This window comes from Elephas maximus, chromosome 1, assembly GCF_024166365.1.
Source record: "Elephas maximus indicus isolate mEleMax1 chromosome 1, mEleMax1 primary haplotype, whole genome shotgun sequence".
Classification (NCBI taxonomy): domain Eukaryota; kingdom Metazoa; phylum Chordata; class Mammalia; order Proboscidea; family Elephantidae; genus Elephas; species Elephas maximus.
In genome coordinates this window covers 73,780,826-73,805,850 of record NC_064819.1, presented here as the reverse complement: position 1 = coordinate 73,805,850, position 25,025 = coordinate 73,780,826, and the positions used below count along the sequence as shown (strand labels likewise).

General features: G+C 39.6%; 1 protein-coding gene across 8 annotated transcripts; it reads left to right on the top strand.

The window, feature by feature from the left end:
• Positions 1–1,733: 1,733 nt before the first annotated feature.
• ZNF322 (zinc finger protein 322) lies at positions 1,734–23,378 on the top strand. Of its 8 annotated transcripts, none has more exons than XM_049885911.1 (6): positions 1,734–2,027; positions 2,829–2,917; positions 13,877–14,068; positions 18,403–18,535; positions 20,083–20,157; positions 20,956–23,378. In XM_049885911.1, the coding sequence occupies exon 6, from the start codon at positions 21,138–21,140 to the stop codon at positions 22,344–22,346; it is 1,209 nt and encodes a 402-aa protein (XP_049741868.1). In that variant the 5' UTR covers positions 1,734–2,027; positions 2,829–2,917; positions 13,877–14,068; positions 18,403–18,535; positions 20,083–20,157; positions 20,956–21,137; the 3' UTR covers positions 22,347–23,378. The 8 variants fall into 8 exon arrangements, with proteins under 8 accessions (XP_049741868.1, XP_049741882.1, XP_049741892.1 ...); XM_049885925.1 differs by lacking the exon at positions 18,403–18,535 and adding an exon at positions 13,012–13,091 and having other exon boundaries at positions 13,877–14,162; XM_049885935.1 differs by lacking the exon at positions 13,877–14,068.
• Positions 23,379–25,025: the final 1,647 nt, after the last annotated feature.

Sequence of the window (25,025 nt, the reverse complement as noted above, 5' to 3'; positions counted from 1 at the left end):
TCCACTCATTGAAATCACATTCAGGTATGCCTGCAACTTATTTTCCATTTTCTATTCCAGATTCATCTTCAACCAACTCTTCTGTTGTATTCCTTCAAGCATCACCTCATCTCCTTCGGAGAGCCTTTTCTAACCCTTTCCTAAACAAAGCCTTATCTAAGTACTTCTCTATGGTCCTACCTGGTGTCTCCATTCTAGACTGACTGCCATTAGAGGAGCAGGATTGAGTCTTAACTGTCTTTAAATTCGTAGTACCCAGCATAATGCCAGATGAACTAACGGTGCTCAATAAATGTTTGTTTAGTGAATAAAACAATGAATAATATGAACACTTTCCTTGGGCCAATGTCTCTTGAAATAAACGACTTAAGAGTTCAGTATTATTGAGATGTTATACGCAATACAGAAATCAGACCCTAAACCAAAAAAACCAAACCTGTTGCCTTGGAGTTGATTCCGACTCATAGTGACCCTGTAAGACAGAGTACAACTGCTCCATAGGGTTTCCAAAGAGCAGCTGGGGGATTCAAACCGCTGACCTTTTTGGTTGGTTAGCAGCTGAGCTCTTAACCATTGCACCACCAGGGCTCTAAATGTGTGATCTTGGGCAAGTAACCTCTCTTGTACACCAGCTTCCTCCTAGGATGATAATAATACATATCTCATAGAACTTCTGTTCTAATAAAGTGGTTTGAATAGTGTCTGATGCATACCACACACTCAAGTTATTATTTCAAATATTAGGAAGACCCTGGTGGTGTATGTTCTGCTGTGTATATTCTCAGCAACAAAAATAAAAGTTTAAAAAAACGAAGACCCTGGATGGACCATTTTGGCCTTACCGATAAGTTTTCCTTAAAAACAAACATGAAACTAAAATAAGCTCCACTGGGGAAGAATTCCAGAAGTAGGGGGTCAGAGCTTAATCTTGAACATGTGACTTAAAGACCCATCTCCTAATTATGCTCTCTCTGCTTCCCTAACTCCAACACTGAGCACAACACAAGTCCTTGGTCACACCGCCCAGGCTTTAGTCTATATTCTTAGGACTGGGACACGCTTTTGTATCTGAAGGCTTTTTAAAAACGTTTTTTCATTGAAAAATTGAGCTGGGAGAATAAATCTCCATATAGATAAACTGTTCACTCTGAAAAAAATCTCTTCTGCTTCACCCCACACGTAGATCATTACTCTTAACTGAGTCCAGCCAAGAAACACAATCAGAAACCACCGGGCAACCTCCTGAAATCAGAGCAGCCCTTTGCCCCACGCAGTTGTCTCCACCCACACAATGTCGCTACCCCTTTCAAAGCATTTCATCCATTTCGCTCGCCACCTCTGTAGTGACTGAGCGCTCCCGCTGTTTCAAAATCCTCCATCTTTTCCAGATCCTCCATCTCTCCTCCACCCCGGTGATGTTTTTCTCAGGGTCGGCAGCATCCATCTCTGTGGTGCTAGTCCTGGCCAGATTCCTCTCTTAACTGCCTCGAGAGAGGAGAACAGAAGCCGGAAACTAAACAGCCTGGCTGTGGATTCCATTCATCCTTGGACAAGGTAATCTCAAATGGCTCCCCGTAGCCCCCGCCCTCCACTGCGACGCTCCCAGAGCCCCCAAACGCAGGCGCTCCCGGGCCCCGCCCCTGTCCGGAGGCTCGATCCTATTGGTCCAGAGGCATGGGAGGGGGCAGCGCGCTAGTCGCCATAGCGGAGCGGTCATGTGACTTGCGGGGGCGGGGCCACGCTGGCTGCTTCCCTGCCGGGTTGAAAAGGCTCTCGTAGCTGGCCTTCTCGGCCCTTAAAGCGCCCAGCTGGCGGCCTAACCTGAATTCCGCTCGCCGATCCGCTTGGAGGGAGTAGCTATTCTCTCCCGTCAGCGCCCCCGGGTCCGCTGCCTCCTCTTCTCTTAGCTGGGCCCTGAGGGCCACTGCTGCGGAGCCTATGGCCGCCGGGAAGCCAAGATCCGAGAGTCCGGAGAGTAACCGGAAGTGCTGTCCCTAGCCCGAGGGGCGGCGCCGGCGGCTAGCGGGGTAAGCTCTGCCACCGGGTCCCGGCGGTGGGGAGGGGCGCGGCCGGCACCCGAGACCCCCGGCGTAAGCCCGAGGGGTGCTGCCCCTGCCCTTCGCGGCCGAGCGGGATCTGGGCCCGCTGACGGCGGACGGAAGACCGGAAGGCGGTCAATGAAAAGTTGAAGGAAGAGAAGGTTAGTGTGGTCGTTCCTGGAGATAATAATAGTAAACACTGCTGAACGCTTTTTTAAGCGGTATACATATATGTATTTTATGTTGGAAAAAAACAGGGACTTTGAGTGGAGTTTGCTCCCCTCCCATCTTTAATGCAGGGATTAGTTACGTTTCAGTCAAATCTATATGCAGAAGAATCTGGTTTAAACAGACTACTCCACAGTTATTTTTGGAAACTGAATTATATATGGTTTTATATTATATACACTTATCAGGTACACCATGAGGTTTATAGTTGTAGAAGAATGGGTCCTTGACCTTAGAAGTTGAGGTAATATAAACAAAAAAGCAGAAGGGAAAATTAAAACAAACGAGAACAGAGCTCAGGATTCTGTTACGAAGTTAGTCATTACCCGGAAGAATTTTTGATGTTTTGTCTAGAGCCAGGTCGAGAAGGAACTGATTGCTACCAGTGACAGGTAGGTACTTCTGGGCCGGAGAAACAAAATGTAAGCAAAATAGAGGTGAGATATGGTTAAAGGATGCTGACCAGACTTTCAAGTAAATGGGACCAATATTAAATGTCCAGTTCCAGCAAAAGTATAAATTGCAGAAAGTTATCTTCCACATTATTGATTTTTCCTCTAGGAGAGGGAAGAATTGAATGCTGTGAATGGTTCTGGACTAGAGACCTTTTGGAACTAAAGGGAAGACAGTCTCGAGTCTTTCCTTTTTTGGTGAGTGGCATACCAAGCTGTATACTTCTATATGAATGGTGGGTTGTGGTGGGGTGGGTCATTGGAGGGAAGGAAGCACGGAAATGGGAAGAGATGTGTGCAAAAGGGCCTTTTCTTAGTTCCTAAGATCCAAAAAAAACCCAGTGCCATCGAGTCGATGCCGACTCATAGATAGCAAGGATAAAACTGGGCCCTTGTCTACCAATTTAAGTCTATTTTCTACTCCTTTTCAATATGCGTACTGGTAATCTCATTGACAGGTTCATTCTGACTCATGATAACCTTATGTTTTACAGAGTAGAACAGCTCCCCAGAGCAGTTCTCCAAGCCTTTCATCCTCAGAGCTGCTGGGTGGGTTCCAGCTGCCAACCTTTGGATAAGCAGTGATTGAAATGTTCTTGTTAGGTGACATCGAGTCCTTTCAACTGATAGCAACCGAATGTGCAATAGAACGAAACACTGCCCAGTCCTGCACCATCCCCACAATCATTGTTACGCGTGAGCTCATTGTTGCAACTACTGTGTCAGTCCATCTCTTTGAGGGTCATCCTCTTTTTCACTGACCCTCTGCTTACCGTGCATGATGTCCTTTTCCAGGGACCGATCCCTCCTGATAACATGCTCAACGTATGTGAGACGTAGACTCACCATCCTTGTCTGAGGAACATTCTGGCTGTACTTCTTCCAAGACAAATTTGTTCCTTCCTTTGTCAGTCCATATATCTTCAGTATTCTTCACCAACACCATAATTCAAAGGCATCAATTCTTTTTTGGTCTTCCTTATTTATTGCCCAACTTTTACATGTTTATGAGGCAATTGAAAACACCATGGCTTGGGTCAGGTGCACCTTAGTCTTCAAGCAGACTTTTCTGCTTTTCAGCACTTTAAAGAGGTCTTTTGCAGCAGATCTGTCCAATGCAATGCATCTTTTGATTTCTTGACTGCTGCTTCCATGGATGTTGATTGTGGATCCAAGTAAAATGGCATCCATGACAACCTCAGTCTTTTCTTCTTTTATCATGATGCTGTTTATTGGTCCAGTTGTGAGGATTTTTGTTTTCTTTATGTTGAGGTGTAATCCATGCTGAAGGCTCTGGTCTTTGATCTTCATCAGTAAGTGCTTCAAAATAGGCTTGCAGTAATTGCTTTTCTTGATTGATTTTCTGCCCAAAGGAGACATTATGCCCAATGGTTAGGCATGCTCTGGAGTCGAAAATGATGTAGAGATGTAGATTTAAATCCTGGCAGTGCTCCATACTAGCTGTGACTTCTTGGGTAATGGATTTAACTGCCCTAAACATCAGGTTTTTTAATCTGTAATGTGGTAACATTGGTATTAGTACCTATTTTACAGGATTTTTGGGAGGATTAAATGAGATAATCATGTAACAAAAGAGGCTCTACCTAGGCTAGGGCCTGATATAGTAAGCATTATTTTGTTTTTAGGTAATGCTTTATTGATGTTGACTCCTTGTCCCGTATATCCTTCAGGCGTTCAGATAACTTTGAGCTGAGTGCCTCCTCTGAAGTTCTGTGACTTAAGCTGTCTGCTTAAACTTCCATCACTTGTTTATTCTGTACACTCGGATCCTAGGCATGGAGGAAAGTTCCATTCTCTTCCTAGGCTGGGTTTAGAGAACTTCCTAGAGGACGGGACCCTGGAGATAGGGCTTAAAGGATATATTTAGGTTTGCCAGATGGACCAGCCAGGGGCTACTGGCCTAGTATGTCTTTTGTCACTAGCATTTATTCATTCCTGGTTTTCATTCATTCAGCAAATGTATTCTAGATGCTAGGGATATTGCATTGAACAGAAGTCTGTCTTAATCCTAATGGAATTTATATTCTAGTGGAAGAGGCAACTGAATGAATGGATATGAACTATACACCACAAAGTTGAATGGGGATCAGTGCTGTGAAGAAAATATAAAAGCAGGGTAAAAGGATACAGGCATTGTTTTAGGTAAGATAGTTATGTACGTGCCTCTCTTTGAGGAAGCAATTTTCAGGCAGAGAGTTGAATCAAATGAAGGAGCAGACTCTAGGAGAAGAGGCTTTTAGGCAGGAGGGACAAGTGCAGAGACTCTGAAGTGACCTGTGAGGAAGACAGAGCTGCCAGATTATGCAGAGCAGTAGAGATCACTAAAACTTTTTGGAATTTGTTCTGAGTGTGATAGGAAGCAGTTAGAGAATTTTGAACTGGGGAAGTGTCATGTTTTATTTTGAGGTTGAACAGTCAGAACTGTATTTTCTAGGTACTAACATCTCAAAACTTACATATGAATAGGAAAATGATTTCCTTATTTTTAAGAAATTTTCTTCTTTGTGTCTCATACTTTGTTGGCTGTTTTTTTTGTCAAATACAATACCATGGGCTGATAACTTTAGAGAACAATCTGATTGATGTAACAGGTTATAACCAAGCTTAGAATTCATTATTTCTACTCTGTTCTTCATTTTCCATCAGTAACAGTACACATTTTAAAAGTGTTCTCATAAGCCCAACATCTTAACCCAGGTATTTGTCCAAACGTCCATATCTGCCTGCGTTTTGTTACTAAGATGTGATTCTGATTTGGTATTCTTCTGTTTCTTCTTAACATTTCTTCATAGACTCTTTCGCTTTTGTGTAATTTCATAGTATCACTGGATGAATTATTTTAAATGGAATTTGAATAAGGCTTTATACAAGAGGCAGGCACAGAGGGTAAGCTCAATAAATGTTCGTGTGCATGTGAAGTAGAAATAAAATAATAAACTAGTTGCCATCAAGTCAATTCATAATGACCCCATGCGCGTCAGAGTAGAACTGTGTTCCACAGTGTTTTCAGTGACATTTTGGAAGTAGATTGTTAAGCCTTTCTTCTGAAGTGCCTCTGGGTGGACTTGCACCACCAACCTTTTGATTAGCAGCCAAGCGTGTTAACTGTTTTCATCACCCAGGGACTCCAAGGAAATAACAGAACCATTTATCGAGCACCCTCTGAGACCTAGGTACTGAGCTGAGTGCTTACACACAGAGACTCAGGCCTCATAGCAACTCCGTGAGGCATGTAACGTACCTATTTTATCAAACGGGAAATGGAAGCTTAGGGAGTTTAAATAGCTTACCCAAGTTATCACAGCTCCAACTAAAATCTGGTTCCAGAGCTTGAACTTTTAATTTTAATCAGTATGATATTCCAACCCTGAGCCACCATGTCCTTTAAAAAAAATAAAACAAAAAGTAGCTTTCAATTTTGAAATAATTTCACATTTACAGAAAAGTTGCAAAATAGTGCAAAGAATGCCCTCATGCCCTTCACCCAGATTGCCTAAATGTTAACATTTTTGCTTTGTGATTCTGTCTCTCTGTACACCTATGTACGTTATCTTTCTGAACTATTTGAGACTAAGTTACAGACATAATACCCTTTTTCAGACTGTGAGGAAATTAAGGTCTAAAGTCCTAGACATCCTAAGCCGTAAAGTTGTAAGAGAGTTAAGCCCTTGGTAGAACTGAGAAAATAGTTACTCAGATTTTTTTCTGTAGGACTTAATTCTCTCCCAGCACCTTGTTTGAGAAAGCCTAACCTAAGTACTGAGCTGTTTATTTTCTAAAAACAGGATATTCGGTCAGAGCTATCAAAATCAGGGAATTAGCATTGATACAGTAATACTATCAAATTTGTAGACCATGCTCAAATTTAGCCATTTGTCCTACTAATGGTCTTTATAGTAAAAGCAAGTTTTTTTTGTTTTGTTTTTTTCTGGTCCAAGATCCAATCAAGCATCACTCATTGCATTTAGTTATATCTTCATCATGGTAGAAGAGATCCTCAGACTTGGTCTTCTACAACCTTGATGCTTTTGAAGAATTTAGGCCATTTATTTGGTAGAATATTCCTCAATTTGGGTTTTTCTGGTATTTCTTCATGATTTGACTCTGGTTATACATTTTTGGCAAGATCAACAGGGGTGATACTATGTTCTTCTCCTTGTACATGATGTCAGTATATCTCATTACTGGTGATAATAGCTTTGATCACTTGGTTAAAGTGATTTCTGCCAAGTTTCTATACTGTGAAGTCATTCTTTTTTTCCTTGTAATTATTAAATATCTAGTGGAGAGGTATTTTCAGACTATGTAAATATCCTGATTCTCATCACACTTTCATTCACTGTATTTTTGCCTAGAGCAGTTAGATTCTCCCTTTGATTAGAGATGGTGATTTTCTAGTTCCATCATTCCTTCTATGTTTAGTTGTTGGTTTTCTAAGTAAGAAAAAAGCTTTGTTTTTTTCCCCCTTTATTGGTTTATTTTTAAGCATAGATTCATGGGATCTTATTTTGTTGTGTTACTAATATGTTAGTATCATTATTTATTTTGATTTTATAATTGTTCCAGATATATACAGTGGGAGCCCCTTTAGCTGCTTCCTGGGTCCTTTAGAAATGTACTCTTTTTTTTTTTTTTTAGCAATTCCTTACTTTCTGGCCTAACAAAGATGTTTCAGGCTCATTGTGTACTTTCCCAGTTCTGGAAACCGCCATTTTTCTGAGGAACTTTGATTCCTTTTAGTGATGGTATTTAGAAGCCAAAATCCGGGTGCTTGATATGCTCATTACTACTGGGATTTCATTGATTCAGTGACCTCAGCAGACATTACTAGGGAAAATAATACATACACAAACACACAAGAACGTTTTTATTTTTTTGTACATATATTTAAAGTGACCTTGCCCTTCTACTGTTATCTCCAAGTCCATTTCAGCACTACAGAGTTTATTCTAGTCTCTTTTCCATATTTGTAACTCCTTTCTCTGATAGTGAGGATTGGTTGCCATTATCCACAGTATATTTAGTTATTTGTTCAATCCTAGAATACACACTGGTACACACTGAGTAGTAGTAGTTGATGCCAATGGATTTGGTTTTTTTTTTTTTTTGAGTGTGCCTATACCACAACTCGACGGCACTGGGTTACACTGGTTTATATGTACCACTGTAGGAAACCCTGGTGGTATAGTTAGTGGTTAAGTGCTACAGCTGCTAACCAAAAGGTCAGCAGTTCGAATCCACCAGGCTGTCCTTGGAAACTCTATGGGGCAGTTCTACTCTGTCCTGTAGGATCGCTATGAGTCACAATTGACTCAAGGGTGATGAGTTTTTCTTTTTTTTTTAATACCACTGTGAGATTCCAACTCATATAGGCACACTACTTAGTGTGTATTTTAGAACTGAACAAATAACTAAATACACTATGGATAATGGCAGCTAGTCCTCACTGTCAGAGAAAGGAGTGCGTATGCCACTGTGGAAGCCCTGGTGGATCAGAGCTTGGCTGCTAACCAAAAGGTCAGCAGTTCGAATCCACCAGCTACTCCTTGGAAATTCTGTGGGGCAATTCTCTGTCTTGTAGGGTCACTGTGAGTCAGAATTGACTTGATGGCAACGGATTTGGTTTTTTTGGTTTTTATTCCACTGTGAGAAAAAAAAAACTCTTCAAGTTAGAGTTCAATATTTGGTTATAGTTCTTTTTATCTTTATTTCGGGGTTCTTTAGTTTGTACACTTACTAAAGTTATTGGAGTCATTTTTCCTCTTCAGAGTGGTATGTTATTCATTTAAAACATGGGCTTACTTAGTTTTGTTTGTATCTTGTTTTATGTTGTTCTTCCCCATTCTTGCTTGTTTATTCATTTATTGAGTATATGAAACATAACATGTCTCCAAAAGTAAAAAAAGTGTGTATGTATACACAAGTTATACTCAGAGCTAAGTTTCATTCCCCCTCCCTCCACCCTTTTACACCAATTCCATTTTCCTGTTCTTTCAACCCCGTTTTCACCTACTATCTGATGATAACCAAACTCATTAGTTTCTTGTTTTATATTTCCTGAATTTCTTTTTTGCCAGATGAGCAGATACATGTATATATATATATTTTTATTTCTACGTTCTTTCTTACACAGAATGTAGCATACTTCATTATACTTTGCTTTATAAAATTTACAATTTATCCTGAAAATCACTCTGTATCAGTTCATGAAGATTTTCCTCATTCTTTTTTACAGCTGCATAGTATTCCATTATGTGTACGTATGATAGTTTGTACAGCTGCTTTCTTCCATATGGAAATGTAGGTTGTTTTAAATATTTTCCAATTATAAACATTAATGCAAATAAATAACATAAAGCATGTGTATTTCCATATTGTGCTACAATAAATAACGTAAATCATGTGTATTTCCATATTGTTGGAGGTGTATCTTTAATTTCTGGAAATGGAATTGCTGATTCAAATGCAAATGCATACTGGTTTTGTCAGATATTGCCAGATTGCCCTCCAAAAAGGTACCAATGTGCATTTCCTCCAGCAGTGTAGGAGAATGTCTGTTTCCCCACAGTCTTGACAGCAAAATGTGTTATCATACCTTTTACTTTTTGCCAGTTTGATAGGTGAGAAATTGTAGTTTGTAGTGTAGTGTACGTTTAATTTGCATTTCTCTACTTGTGAATGAAATATAATATCTTTATATACTTAAGGAACATTTTTATCTCTTTTATATGCAAATTGTCTTTTGCCTGTTTTTTTTTTTTAATTAGGTTTTGTATTTTTCTCCTCAGTTTTGAAGAGGTCTTTATGTTAGGTATATTATCCGTTTATCTTAAATATATGTTACATATACATTATCTAAGTTTGTCCATTGACTTTACATGCAAAATGTTTTTATTTTTGTTAGCAAAATAATCAATTTTTATTTTATCTGGATTTTGTGTCATAGTTAGAAAACCTTTCTATGCACAGAGGTTAAAATGGAATTCTCTCGTGTTTTAATACTTGTATGGTTTCAGTTTGGACTTGATTTTAGCGTATGATATGATATAGATCAAATATTATGTATTTTTAAGTGGCTACCATGTTTTTCTCGTACCATTTATTAAAAAGTCTATCTTTGCCCTGTTTGAGATGTCACCTTTATCATATACTAAATTTTCATGTGTTTTGGGGTCTTGTTTCTGGATTTTCTGTTCTTCCTGTTCTTTTTCGTCTACTCATGTACCAGAACTACACTGTTTTAAAATTGTGCAATAGCATTATGTCCATACCTTAATTAAAAAATACTTTATTACTAAAAAATGTTAACCATCACTTGAGCCTTCAGTGAGTCATAATGTTTTTGCTGGTGGAAGGCTTTGCCTCGATGTTGATGGCTTCTGATAGATCAGGGTGGTGGTTCCTGAAGGCTGGGGTGGCTGTGGCAATTTCTTAAAGTAAGACGATAGTGAAGTTTGCCATGATTAACTCTTCCTTCCGTGAACGATTTCTCTGTAGCATGCAATGCTGTTTGATAGCATTTTACCCAGAGTAGAATTTCTTTCAAAATTGGGGTCAGTCTTCTCAAACTCTGCCACTGCTTTATCAGCTACCAAACCAAATCAAACCTGTTGCCGTCAAGTCGTTCATGACTCATAGTGACCCTATAGGACAGAGTAGAACTGCCCCCCCATAGGGTTTCCGAGGAGCACCTGGTAGACTCTCAACTGCCGACCTTTTGATTAGCAGCTGTAGCTCTTAACCATTATGTCAACAGAGTTTCCTTATCAACTAAGTTTATGTAATATTCTAAATCCTATGTTGTCATATCAGCAATGTTCACAGCATCTTTGCCAGGAGTAGAGTCCATCTAAAGAAACCACTATCTTTGCTCATCCATAAAAAGGAACTCCTCATCCATTAAAATTTTACCATGAGATTGAAGCAGTTCAGTGACATCTTCAGGCCCCACTTTTCATTCTGGTTCTCTTACTGTTGCCACCACATCTGCATTTACTTCTTTGGTGTCTTGAATCCCTCAAACTCATCCAGGAGAGTTGGAATCAGCTTCTTCCAAACTCTGGTTAATGTTGATATTTTGACCTCCCATGAAACCCTGGTGACATAGTGGTTAAGTGCCACAGCTGCTAACCAAGAGGTCGGCAGTTCACATCCACCAGGCGCTCCTTGGGAACTCTATGGGGCAGTTCTACGCTGTCCTGTAGGGTCGCTATGAGTCGGAATTGACTCGACAGCAGTGGGTTTGGTTTTTTTTCTTGGATGAGTCATGAAATGTTCCTAATGGCATCTAGAATGGTGAATACTTTCCAGAAGGTTTCCAATTTATTTTGCCCATATCCATGAGAGGAATCACTATCTATGGCCGCCATAGCCTTCCAAAATGTGTTACTAAATAATAATGCTTGAAAGTCGAAATTACTCTTTGATCTGTGGGCTGGAGAATGGATGTAGTGTTAGCAGGCATGAAAACAACATTAATCTCCTTGTACATCTCCATCAGAACTCTTGGGTGGCTAGGTGCATTGTCAATGAGCAGGAATGTTTTTAAAGGAATCTTTTTTTTCTAAGCAACAGGTCTCAACCAAACCAAAAAATTCCATTGCCATTGAATCAATTTCAACTCATAGCGACCCTATAGGACAGCGTAGAACTGCCCCATAGGGTTTCTAGGGAGTGGCTCTTGGGTTTGAACTGTCATCCTTTCAGTTAGCAGCGGAACACTTAAGCATTGCACCACCAGGGCTCCATGTAGGTCTCAACCCACCGAGTGCCATCGAGCTCAACAGTGGGCTTAAAATATTGAGTGAGAGTCAGCCTGTCCTTTGAAGCTTTGAAGCCATGCATTGACTTCTCTCTAGCTGTGAAAGTCCTAGGTGGCATCGTCTTCTACTGTAACATTTCTAATGTTTTGTCAGCATTGTAAATCAGTTGCTTAGTGTAGGTGCCTTCATCAGTTATCTTAGCTGGATCTTGTGGATAACTTGCAGCAGCTTCTCACATCAACACTTGCTACTTCCCCTTGCTTTTTCGTGGTATGGACACAGCTTCTTTCCCTTAACCTCACGAACCAGCCTCTGCTAGCTTCAAACTTCTCATCTACAGCTTCCTTACCTCTCTTCGCCTTCAGAGAACTGAAGAGAGTTAGGGCCTTGCTTTGGCTTAAGTTTAAGGATTAGGCTTTGGCTTAAGGAAATGTTGTGGTTGCTTTGATTTTCTATCCACACCACTAAAACTTTCTCCGTGTCAGCAATAAGGCTGTTTCACTTCCTCATCATTAGCGTCTTCTCTGGAGCAGCGCTTCTGATTTCCTTTGCGAGCTTTTCCTTTGCATTCGCACCTTGACTAACTGGCACAAGATGCCTAGCTTTCGGATTGTCTCGGCTTTCGACTTGCCTTCCTCACTTAGCTAAATCATTTCTAGCTTTTGATTTAAAGTGAGAGACATGAAACTCTCCCTTTTACTCGAACACTTAGAGGCCATTCTTAGGGTTATTAATTGGCCTAATTTCAATATTGTCATGTCTCAGGGAATAGGGAGGCCTGAGAAGAGTGAGAGAGACAGGAAACGGCCGGTTGGTGGAGCCGTCAGAACACACACAACATTTATGGATTAAGTTTGTCTTCTTATGTGGGTGTGGTCTGTGGCTCCCTAAAACAATTACAATAGTAACATCAAAGCACTGATCACAGATCACTGTAACGGTATAATAAAAATGAAAAAGTTAGAAATACTGCGAGAGTTACCAAAATGTGACACGGAGACACGAAGTGAGCACATGCTGTTGGCACAATGGTGCCGAAAGACTTACTGAACACAAGTTGCCACAGACCTTTAATTTGTGAAAAATGAAATATCTGTGAAGCGTGATAAAGCGAAGTACAATAAAACAAGGTACACCTGAAGTGATCAGTGTTTAACATTGGTCAGTATTTGATGGTTTAATAGTAGAAGAGACAGTGATCATCCTTGCCTTGTTCCTGATCTCAATGGAAATAACTAGCTTCTGTGTGCTTGAGGGAAACCCTGGTGATGTAGTGGTTAAGTGCTATGGCTGCTAACCAACAGGTCAGCAGTTCGAATCCACCAGGCGCTCCTTGGAAACTGTGGGGCAATTCTGCTCTGTCCTGTAGGGTCACTATGAGTCGGAATCGACTAGACAGCACTGGGTTTGGTTTTTTTTTTTTTTGATGTGCTTACGATGCTGGCTTTAGGACTAAAATATTTATATTTCTCATGTTAAAAAAAAGTATGTTAATTTCTACTTTTTCAGGTGTTTTCATCAGGATTGGATGTTGCTTTCTTTTGAGTTCTTTCAGCATCCGTGGAGCTAATCATGATTTCCCTCCTTAGGTCAGTAGTCCCTGATTTACAGCGTATTGGAGTTACAACAAATCGCACTTAATGACCATCTCTTTTTTTTTTTTTTTACATCTTTTGGTTAGTAATACGTGCTACATACAGTGTTGCAGCACGTAATTTGCTGATGTTATCATTCTCAGATGTTCAGTTTTGTGGTTTACTGTTCAAAACGCTGCCAGATTTATATAGATACTGATAATAAAAGGCAATAATCATGAAAACTTAAAAAAAAAAAAGATTTCACTCACATCAGAACAGACTTAAAACAGTTGTTGGAATGGCACCCTGTTGTATGTCAGGGACTACCTGTATTATATTAATGGATTTTCTTACATTGAACCAACCTTAATATTCTTTTAATAAATCCCATTTGGTCCTGGTGTATTACTTTCTTAATGTGGTGTTAGATTTTTGTCAGTGTTTTTCACATTGATACTCATAATGATATTGGGCTGTAAAATTTTTTATTCTGTCCTCACCAGTTTTAGGAATCAATATTATGTTTGATTCCCAAAAAATGAATTAGGAAGTTTTTCTTCATCTTCAGTGCTTTACAAAATATTTGTGAAGCATTGTGTTTATTTGGCTTACAACAGTCTATTAGAATTCCATTGTGAAATGATCTAGGCCTAGTGCTTTTTCGTGCAATAGTTTCTCGATAGCTTTCTCTATTTCTTTTGTGGAAACTGGTGTTTTTAAACATTCCATCTCTGATGGGATCAATTTTAATGAATTGTATTTCCCTAGTAAATATGTATTTCTGTTGTTGTTGTTAGGTGCCATCGAGCTGGTTCGAAACACTGCCCAGTCGTGCGCCTTCTCACAGTCGTCGTTATGCTTGCGTCCATTGTTGCAGTCACTGAGTCAATCCATCTCCTTGAGGGCCTTCCTCATTTTCACTGATCCTCCATTATACCAAGCACGATGTTCTTCTCCAGGGACTGGTCCCTCCTGATAACATGTCCAAAGTATGTACGATGAAGTCTCGCCATCCCTTCTTTTAAGGAGCATTCTGACTGTACTTCTTCCAAGACAGCTTTTTTGTTCTTCTGGCAGTCCATGGTATGTTCAATATTCTTCACCAACACCATAATTCAGAGACATCAGTTCTTCTTTGGTCTTCTTTATTTGTCCATTTTTTGTATGCATATGAGGCAACTGAAAATACCGTGGCTTGAGTCAGACACACCTCAGTCCTCAGAGTGGCATCTTTGGTCTTTAACACTTTCAGGAGGTCTTTTGCAGCAGATTTGCCCGATGCAGTATGTTTGATTTCTTGACTGGTGCTTCCGTGGGCATTGATTGTGGATCCAAGTAAAATGAAATCCTTGGCAACTTCAGTGTTTTCTCCTTTTATCATGATGTTGCTTATTGGTCCAGTTGCGAGAGATATATTTAAAGGTTACCACATTTATTTGTATAGAGGTCTGCAAAGTGGTTTTATAATGTGTTTTTCTGTTTCAGTGGTTATTTCCCTCATGTTGTCTGTTATTTTGCAAATGTGTGCATTCTCGCTTTTTTCTTCATTATGTTAGCTATAGTTTATCTGCTTATTAAAGTTTTCAAAATAAGATTTTGATTTATAATTAGGTTTATTGTTTTTCTCTCTGGATCATTGATTTCCATTTTTATCTATTTTCTTCCTCATTTTTCTTTTGATTTACTTTTTCCTTAGCTTTTGATCTAAATTCATTTGATTTTATTTTTACTGATAAAACAATATTTAAGGCTAAAAATGTGCTTTTGATCACTGCTTTAAATTTATTTCATAGATTCTAGTATGTAACATTTTAAATTATTAATAATTTTTAGAAGTTTTTTTTTATATGTTTTTTATTTTCCTTTTCACTGAAGAGTTATTTACCAGTTTGATTCCCCCCTCCCCCCGACCCCAGTTTGGGAAGGTCATATGTTATTTGTTATTTTAATAAATTTCTAGTTTTACTACAAAGTATCGCATGTAGTATGCCCACTTTATGGAACTTACTGATATGACAGATTTTTGTCAATATTTCATGTGTGCTTGAGAAGGTTTATTCCCTATTATAAGAAAGACAGGTTCAGTCTATATCCATTACCAATTGCCGTTGAGTCAGTTCAGACTCAGGCAACCCTGTATTTGTCAGAATAGAGAAATGTGCCCCTTAGGGTTTTCAGTGGCTGATTTTTCAAAAGTAGATCACCAGGCCTTTCTCCTGTGGTAACTCTGGGTGGACTTGAACCACCAAACTTTCAGTTAGCAGCTGACATTTACTTACTAATTAGATCATTTATGCTTTTTTTTTTTTGCTTCTGTATTTATTTTTGATCCACTTTATGTCTTATACTGAGAGTGGTATGTTAAGCTTTCCTGTTATTAATGTTTTATCTTCTATTTCTTTGATTCTGTTATATTGCTTGCTTTATAAAGGTGGCTGCTGTGTTATTTGGTGTATTGATATTCATGACTGTTACAAACTTCATTGCCATTATGGCTTTTAGAATTAAAGCATCCTTTATCGATGGCACTGGGTTTTTTTCTGGTTTTTATGATGTTTAACTCTATGGGGCAGTTCTGCTCTGCCCTGTAGGGTCACTATGAGTCGGAATCGACTCGACGGCAATGGGTTTGTTTTTGGCGGGGGGGTTATCGTGTTTTTTTTTTTTTATATCATGTTTAGGGAGTCCTGGTGGCACAGTGGTTAAATGGTTGGCTGCTAACCGAAAAGTTGGCCTTTTGAACCCACCAGCCCCTCTGTGGGAAAAAGATGTGGTAGTCTCCTTCCAGACAAGATTACAGCCTTGGAAACGCTATGGGGCAGATTCTGTTCAGTCCTGTGGGGTTGCTATGAGTCAGAATTGACTTGATGGCAGTGGGTTTGAGTTTTTTGGTTTATCATGTTTCATCCTTTTTGACTTGATCTCTACATCATGTGATATCAGAATCACAGTTCCTGCTTTTACTGTTTCCATTCGTCTCGTATTCCTGTGTTCATCCCTTTATTTGTAGGCTATCTGAATCACTTCGTCTCAAAAATCAAAAAACCAGACCCGTTGCCATCTAGTTGATTCCAGGCTCATAGCAATCCTAGGTGTCTCATATTTAGCATATAGTTAGATCTTTCTTTGTGAAACAAAATTAAAATATTTTTCTATGAACAGCTATGTTAAACTCATTCACATTTAATTATATGACCAATATGTTCGGTCTCAACACTGTCATATTATTACTACTATTTTTTTTATAATTACAATTGCGTTGTGTCATATTTGCCCTCTGTCTTAGTTATCTAGTGCTGCTATAACATAAATACTACAAGTGGATGACTTTAACAAACAAATTTATTTTCCCACAGATTAGGAGGCTAGATGTCCAAATTCAGAACGCCAGCTCTAGGGGAAGGCTTTCTCTTTCTGTTGTTGGCTCTGAAGAAAGGTCCCTGTCTCTTCAGCTTCTCCCTGGCTCCTTGGAGATCTACATGTGTCTTGGCATCTGTCCTACCTCATCTCTGCTTCCTAGCTTGCTTGTTTATTCACCTTTATATCTCAAAAGAGATTAACTCAAGACTTAAAAAAAAACCCAGTGCTGTTGAGTCGATTCCGACTCATAGTGACCCTATAGGACAGAGTAGAACTGCCCCATAGAGTTTCCAAGGAGCACCTGGCAGGTTTGAACTGCTGACCCTTTGGTTCGCTGCCGTAACACTTAACCACTAGGCCATCAGGGTTTCCTAACTCAAGACTACCCTGCACTAATTCTGCCTCATTAACATAACAAAGGTAACCCGGTCCCAGATGGAATCATAACCACAAGCATAAAAAACCCAGTGCCGGTGTCTCTACCGCAAGCATAGAGGTTAGAATTTACAACACATATTTTGGGGAACAATAATTCAATCTATAACACCCTGTCTCCCCACCCCTCCACCTCCCCCACCCCCCACATATAACGCACAGGGTGTGTTTTTATTGCCCTTTGTTTAAAAACATTTTTTCTGGTAATGTGGAAGATTTTTTTTGTTCGTTTTAATGACTACATTTATACTTAGATCTTTTTAATGCCTTTCATCGTATTTTTTAATTTAACATTTAATTATACTGTTTTTCAGTTTTTAATACCAAAAAAAAACCAAACCCAGTGCCGTCAAGTTGATTCCGACTCATAGTGACCCTATAGGACAGAGTAGAGCTGCCCCATAGAGTTTCCAAGGAGCGCCTGGTGGATTTGAACTGCCAACCCTTTGGTTAGCAGCCATAGCACTTAACCACTATGCCACTAGGGTTTCCTTTCTAATTCAATAGCACCCATTTATCATCGCGATTAAGGTTTGTTTCAAAACTGAATGGCATTTTTGGAGGATAGTGGTGGAGGGGAAGTATTGAGTGTCTTTCTTTCTATCTTTTTTTTTCTCTCATCTTGAAGCATCTTCAATTTTCCCCTCTTTCCTTTTCTCCTTCACTGTGTGATTTCCCAAAGACCTCTCTCCCTTCCTTTTTACTATCTTCTTTCCTGAAGAATTGTCTTTCCAGATTTGCCTCCTCAGTCCTTTGTGGACTCTTTAAGTCCTTCACCTGTGTTCTGTTCTAATCAGAACTCTTTAAAAGTTTTTGTACTTAGGGTGGGTTTTCTCTTTTTGGCAGTGAATTTTAGGACAGTCCGCTCCCCTACTCTCTTTTCCCTGCTTTCCTAGATTGCTCTTGCTGTCATCCATGGCTTGCAGTTAGAGCGTGAGATGTAGATAGCTGGGCTGTGGTGAGGTGGTGAGTTTAGTGTAGTACATTTGCTCTTGTCCTTCTTTTAGAATGTCTCGAGAGGTTTGGATTTCTTCAGCTACCATTACCTCCTCTAACTTTATTTTTTTTTTTACCATCTCCTTTGTATTTCTTTTTCCAGAGGAATTTTTGTTCCTTTTCCATATTTATGTCACTTTTCTGTTCCTTGGCTTCCACAGGAAGTCAATTTTAAATAATTGGTGTGCAAGGTTACAGGTTTTCTGAAATGTCCTGTTTGACAATAACATTTTACAATTTCCCTTTAGTTTAGAATTTAGAAATCCAGTTGTCTTTTTCCTAATATGTTTTCATCTGTTTGCTACTCGTGTTCTTTGCTATAGATCCTGTTACTGTCCCAGTTTGTTCTTTAATTCCTGGTATTAGTTGGTCCTTGTCATGGCAGCTATTTTAATATCTTTACTATTATGAGCTTGATTTGGTCCTTGAGATCCTACAAAAACTCTAGGATGAATGATCTTTGGTTTAGATGATTTGGTTAAGTTCAAGCTGCACATTCTAGCCCATTTTCTGTGGATTATGATTCCAACAGAATCACTGCTATTGGAGTCTGTCCTGCTTGTGCGCCACCCAGTTGTCAATCAGGGGCATGAACAGAGGTCTGCTTGTCAGCTCTATCAAACAGGTTTGGTGTGCAAATGAATACCTGATCCATGGGTGTACAGGTGAGTGTGAGCACAGGAGTTTATAAACAGCTTTATGGGGTTGCTTTTCTAAGTTCATCCCTGTCCACTATCTCTGTCACTTTTCTATTCCCTGGGGCTCCTCGTTTTTATTTATTGATTATGACTCAAATATAAATCACCCTGGGCTGTTATAAATTTTCAGTGCAAGCAGTCCCCAGGGTTAGGAACGGCTGACTTACAAACAACTTGTACTTGCCCTTTAATGATACGTAAATTTGCCCCCGCGTTGAAAGGATTGAACCAACCCCTACTCACATACACACAAGCATCTTTACTTGCTCCACGGGCAGCTTTTAAATCATTGAAAAGTCTTTGAGCTTTTTCCTGCACTAAAGTGAGACTAAGAACTGTATGCATCTGTTCCAACTTAACCTAACAAATTCGACTTAAAGACAGGAGCAGATCTTGTTTGTAACCCTGGGACTTCCTGTCATCAAAATTGTGATGGTCATGTACCTTCCAGTGAAGGAGGAGTACTGACATTAAAGTGGTGGTTTTGTTGTAGTCCCAAGTGTACTTTGTAGCCCCTACTGTACTTTAGATCATGGCACAGCCTGAGTTACTTTAGGGAAGATAATGTCTGTGTTTTCAGTATAGCACTAAGGTTTAGTGTCGGGGGCCTGTCTTAGTCATCTAGTTCGGTATAACAGAAATACCACAAGTGGGTGGCTTTAACAAACAAATTTATTTTCTCATAGTTTAGGAGGCTAAACCCATAGCCATCGAGTCGATTCCGACTCATAGGAACCCTATAGGACAGAGTAGAACTGCCCCATAGGGCTTCCAAGGAGCCGCTGGTGGATTTGAACTACCGACTTTTTGGTTAGCAGCCAATGTCTTTAACCACTGTGCCACCAGGGCTCCGTTTAGGAGGCCAGAAGTCTGAATTCAGGATGCCAGCTCTAGGAGAAGGCCTTCTGTCCTGTTGGCTCTGGAGGAAGGTCCTCGTCTCTTTTTAGCTTCTATTTCTTGGTCTTGGGGATCTCCTGTGGTGTGACATATGTCTTCCCTTGCTTCTCGCTTAATCTGCTCTTTCTTATCTGAAAAGAGACTGGTTTAAGACGCACCATACCCTAATACTGCCTCATTAACATGACAATGGAAACCCTATTTCCAAGTGGGATTGTAACCATAGGTATAGGAGGATTTATCCATTGCCATCAAATTGATTCCTACTCGTAGTGACCTTATAGTAGGATTTACAATACATATTTTGGGGGCACACAGTTCAATCCATACAGGGCCTTTTCCTTTAATGTTGTTTACAATCCCGAAGGAAACTATAGATTGCGTTCGTGAGGTTTATAGATTCTTTCTTGTTCTTTTCTCCAGAGTCAAATGAGATGGCTTAAGATTTTGGTTATTTTGTTTAGAATTAAATTTAAGAGATTTCATGAGATAACCTATCTGCTGTATTTTAGGAAATTTTAGTTTACCTGGATGTGACCCATTCTTTATGCCCTTTGAGTGTAAATGATTTGGTGCTAATTTATCTCATATATAAATCTTGTCTTTGCATTTTACAGAACACTGTCTTCCTTGAGAAGGCAAATTCTCAGGACCAGGAAGTGAACACTGCCTTTCTTCCATCTAGATTCTAGGTAAGCTGCAACTTCTTTAGGATTTCGAAGTGTACCCTACCCTGCCAGACTGCATCTCAGCAGAGTAGCTGCCATCCGGTGACATTCTGTCCCTTTTCTTTTACTAGATAAGGAGAGAAGTAGAATTTCAATGGGGATCCATTTATGTACACAGCAAATATTTATTAAACACCAGCTGTGTGCATACATCGAACATTTTGCATTTGATTTCTGAAATTTCATAGGTTATCTAGAAGTCCCTGGATGCCAAGTTAAGAACTACTGTTTTATGAGATTTACAGGGATTAATTTATTTGTTATTCAGCTCAGCCCTGTTAGATATTTCCTAATATTAGCCCATTTTACAGATGAGGAAACTAAATGGTTAAGTAACTTGTCTAAAGTCACACAGATATTAGAGTCACAAGAACCTGTGTTTTCTCTCTGAGCATTGGAAATTCTAATAATCATAAACCATTTCTATAAAAAGAAGTACAGAGATACTCACAGCCCCTTGTGGTTTGCTTTCTTCATGAGCAGGCATACTGATTCTCAAACCTGTCCTGATTTTTCAGCTGGAACATGGGAAAGAGCCCCAGGCTTGTAGTCACTCAAGTTGACAAAAGAAAGGGTTTTCATATGCCTTGTTGATCAGTTGTGTATCAGCAAAGAGACAATGAAATAACTGATTTTAACCACTGTGAAACCTAGAACACTTATAGACTCCATGAATGATTTCTGACTTTGCTGCATTGATTTTAATTTTGAAGCTTCTTTTCTTAGTTATAAGAATATAAATATTTCTGCTTTGCCTCACAGGTTTGGAAATACCAAGTAAGAAATTAGTATATATGATGCTGGAAACTTGTAGATGTAAACTGCCCATGACTAAAAGGCCTGAAAAAGATGTATCTTTCAAATTCTTATCTAGAAAATGACTGTTAAGACAATGATGGGTCAAGAAGACCAGTGGAAGACTCCCTAGGAGAGAGCCATAGAAGATGTACACTTCAGAAGAGAGCTGTAACCAGAGAACTCAAAAAAGAAAAATATATCATGTATGCCCTCAGAAGGGTAGAAAGATTTTTATTCATGTGCATAAGATTACTCAAATAGATGGTCAGATATACCAGTGCCTTGAACGTGAGCGAAACTTCTGTGAAAACTTAGCTCTTATTATGTGTGATAGAACCCATACTGGGGAGAAACCTTATAGATGTGATATGTGTGAGAAAACCTTCATCCAAAGCTCAGATCTTATTTCACATCAGAGGATCCACACTTACGAGAAACCTTATAAATGTAGCAAATGTGAGAAGAGTTTTTGGCACCACTTAGCCCTTTCAGGACACCAGAGAACCCATGCAGGTAAAAAATTCTATACATGTGACATTTGCGACAAGAATTTTGGTCAGAGCTCTGATCTGCTTGTCCACCAGCGAAGCCATACAGGCGAGAAACCTTATCTATGTAGTGAATGCGATAAATGCTTCAGTCGAAGTACAAACCTCATAAGGCACCGAAGAACTCACACAGGTGAGAAACCATTTAAGTGTCTGGAGTGTGAAAAAGCTTTTAGTGGGAAATCAGACCTTATTAGCCACCAGAGAACTCATACTGGTGAAAGGCCCTACAAATGTAATAAGTGTGAGAAGAGTTACCGACACCGTTCAGCCTTCATTGTACATAAAAGAGTTCATACTGGGGAGAAGCCCTATAAGTGTAGTGCCTGTGAGAAATGCTTTGGCCAGAAATCAGACCTTATTGTGCACCAGAGAGTTCACACAGGTGAAAAGCCCTATAAATGCTTGGAATGTATGAGAAGTTTTACTCGGAGTGCCAACCTAATCAGGCACCAGGCAACTCACACTCACACATTTAAATGCCTTGAATATGAGAAAAGTTTTAGCTGTAACTCAGACCTTATTTTACATCAGAGAATTCACATGGAGGAGAAACCACATCAGTGGTCAACCTGTGAGAGTGGCTTCATCCTAGGGATGGACTTTGTTGCCCAGCAGAAAATGAGAACTCAGACAGAGGAGCTGCATTATAAATACGGTGTTTGCGATAAAGGCTTCCACCAGAACTCAGCACTTCTTCAACACCAGACAATCCACATTGGTGAAAAACCATATGTCTGTAATGTGGGTGAGAAAGGGGTGGAGCTCAGCCCTCCCCGTGCTTCAGAAGCCTCACAAATGTCTTGACCAGACAAGAAGTTATAATACTATATGAAAACGTGTTACATGTCAGAGAACTCACTAAGATGAAAAACCTTAGGCATATCCCAACAGTGAAAACAGACTTTGCTCAGAGCTCAGACCTCAGTGGGGACAAGAGAATCAGCACTTGCAGGAAGTGTCAGAAACGTTTTGCCCAGAGAGCTGCCCTAACAGAACACCTTATCATTCTCCAGTGAGAAAACCTACAAATGCCCTGAGTTTTGGAAAACCTTTAGTCCAGACTCAAATTTGATCACCTACAATAGGATTCAGACAGATGGGAAACCTTATAATGCAGTGAATATGAGAGAAGTTTTTAGCAGTGCTCAACCCTCCTCGGTCCAAGAGAATTGACACAGAACATCTTTTAAATCCCTCATTGTCAGTAATGCTTCAGGCAATGTGCACGTCTCGTTGGACACCAGAAAACTCACACTGTGGAGAAGTTCCAACAAGTGTGAGAATAGCTTCTAACAGAACTCTGACTTTCTTACCATCAGAGAACCCGTACTGTTGAAAAATTCTGTATTTGTCTTGAGTGTGGCAGAATCATCAGTTGGAGAGCCTAGTTGCATTTGCATTTAAAAAAAAAAATGGTGGAAAGATCTTACAAGTATCTGAGTGAGAAAAGCTTCTGTCAATGATCAGTTCTTGTGGTACACCAGGGAACTCACATAAGTGAAAAACCCTTTAAATACCTTAAGCCTGAGAAAAGCTTTGCTAGAAGCTCTTACCGGGCCCTGCGGAGAATTTTGCTCCAGTGAGAGATCTCATTGTGGGAGAGAATCTATGTACATATAATACATATGAGAAGAACTATTCTCATAGTTAGTTGACACATACAGTAGAGATGACCTTACATGGAATCAGTGTGGAAACAGTTTTTTAGATACCCAGAAGCTTGTTCTGGGAGGAGCTAGGGCAGGTCAGAGTAGGCCTGATGGGTAACTCAGGTAAAGATGCTTTTCTTTTATCTGAACCACTTAATGATTGCTTTACTTTTTTTTTTTTTTTTTTAATTCAGAAATCCAATAAAGGCAAGGACTAACCGTGTGGTAGACGGTGTGGCATGTGTTACTTTTGGGGGAAAGGAATATATTGACTTTGCCTATGTTTTTTATTCTTTGATGGGACCAGTGTGTTGGTAGTAGCATGTGGGGACTTTTTCTGGCAGTGAAAAGAACTAAGAAACTAGGAAGTAGTTATCCTGGGACAAAGCTCTACTGGTAGTTTCCCCTTTGCAGGGCCAGCCTCATAAAGAGGCAGAATACTCAGTTTTTTACTTAGTCTGTGTTGAGACATACCCACAGAAGTTTCCTTTTCCTTAAAATACCTTTCAGACCATGACTGGTGTTTAGAGTTGCAGCCTTAGAGATTCATTTCTGAACTCGGAAATTCAAATTCCGGAATAGTAGTTAGAATGTTGGAAACCCTGGTGGCATAGTGGTTAAGTGCTAAACAAGAGGTCAGCAGTTCGAATCCCCCAGGCGCTCCTTGGGAACTCTTATCGGGCAGTTCTACTCTGTCCTGTATGGTCACTGTGAGTCGGAATCGACTTGATGGCAATGGATTTTGGTTTGGTTAGTTAGAATGTTGCCAGTACCTCTAATTTTATGACTTCATTTATCTTGTCTTTTAATGATAGATACCTGTAACCATCTTGTAAAATGGTTAGGGGAAGATTGAAAGACAAAATCTAAGCCTATTTGGGCACAAAGTAAAGACCACATAATCATACAAAATTAATGGAGGAGCCAGACTTTCTGGCTTTGACTATCCTGACCCCAAAGCTAGTTTTCTTTCCACCCCAGCCTGCTGCTGCTTATAGTAAATCTAGCCCCACAATGACACACCTTGCATTTATTCCATTTCTACCAAGGAAAGAGAATACCTTTTATTCTCAGAGAAAGGATTGCAGTCACTATACTATAGGGTGTATATTTGGCTGGGAATGCAGGATTCTAAATACTAGGAGGGAAAAGAAGTTGCAAATTGATTGGAGGTTTAAGGGTAAAAACTTGTTTCCAACTTAACAGAATAATTGTGGCTGTCTTTAACATTCTCTAGAAATACAGTAGTTAATCCAGGGATCTATAAATGTACACTTACGGGTTTTTTATTCCCTCATATTAAAAGACAATTATTACAAATGTTTCAGATTCCTGCAGAATATGGGACTCTAAACTGTTGAATAAATATTTATTGTTAGTCTGAGTCCACAGATAATGGTTTGATTTATCTTAGCAGAGCTCAGAGACCTGTCATTTGAATTTATGGAGTTGGTTAACGGCTGCATTGCTACTTTGCATATGGCCCTAATCTTTGATCCTAATGGTTGGTTCTTCTTATTTTCTTAATGACTGTTGAGCCATGATGATCATAGGTTTAGGGCCAGGGGATCTAGCTCACAGTGGTGATAAGGAACCTGACTTTAGGATGTGTTCTCTTTTGGAAAACAGATCCTGGAAGTTTATTTGAGCTGATGTGTTTCAGTAATTTTCGAAAGACCTCTTGTACCATGAAAGTTGCCCAGTGTGCAAGATATATTTGTTTCTCTTTGGTGAAAATCATGCCTATCACTAGTATATGTTTGACAGTTTTAATACTTAAAATAGTATTGGGGATGTGGCATGATGGTGATGGAATTTAGTCCTTATGGCCACT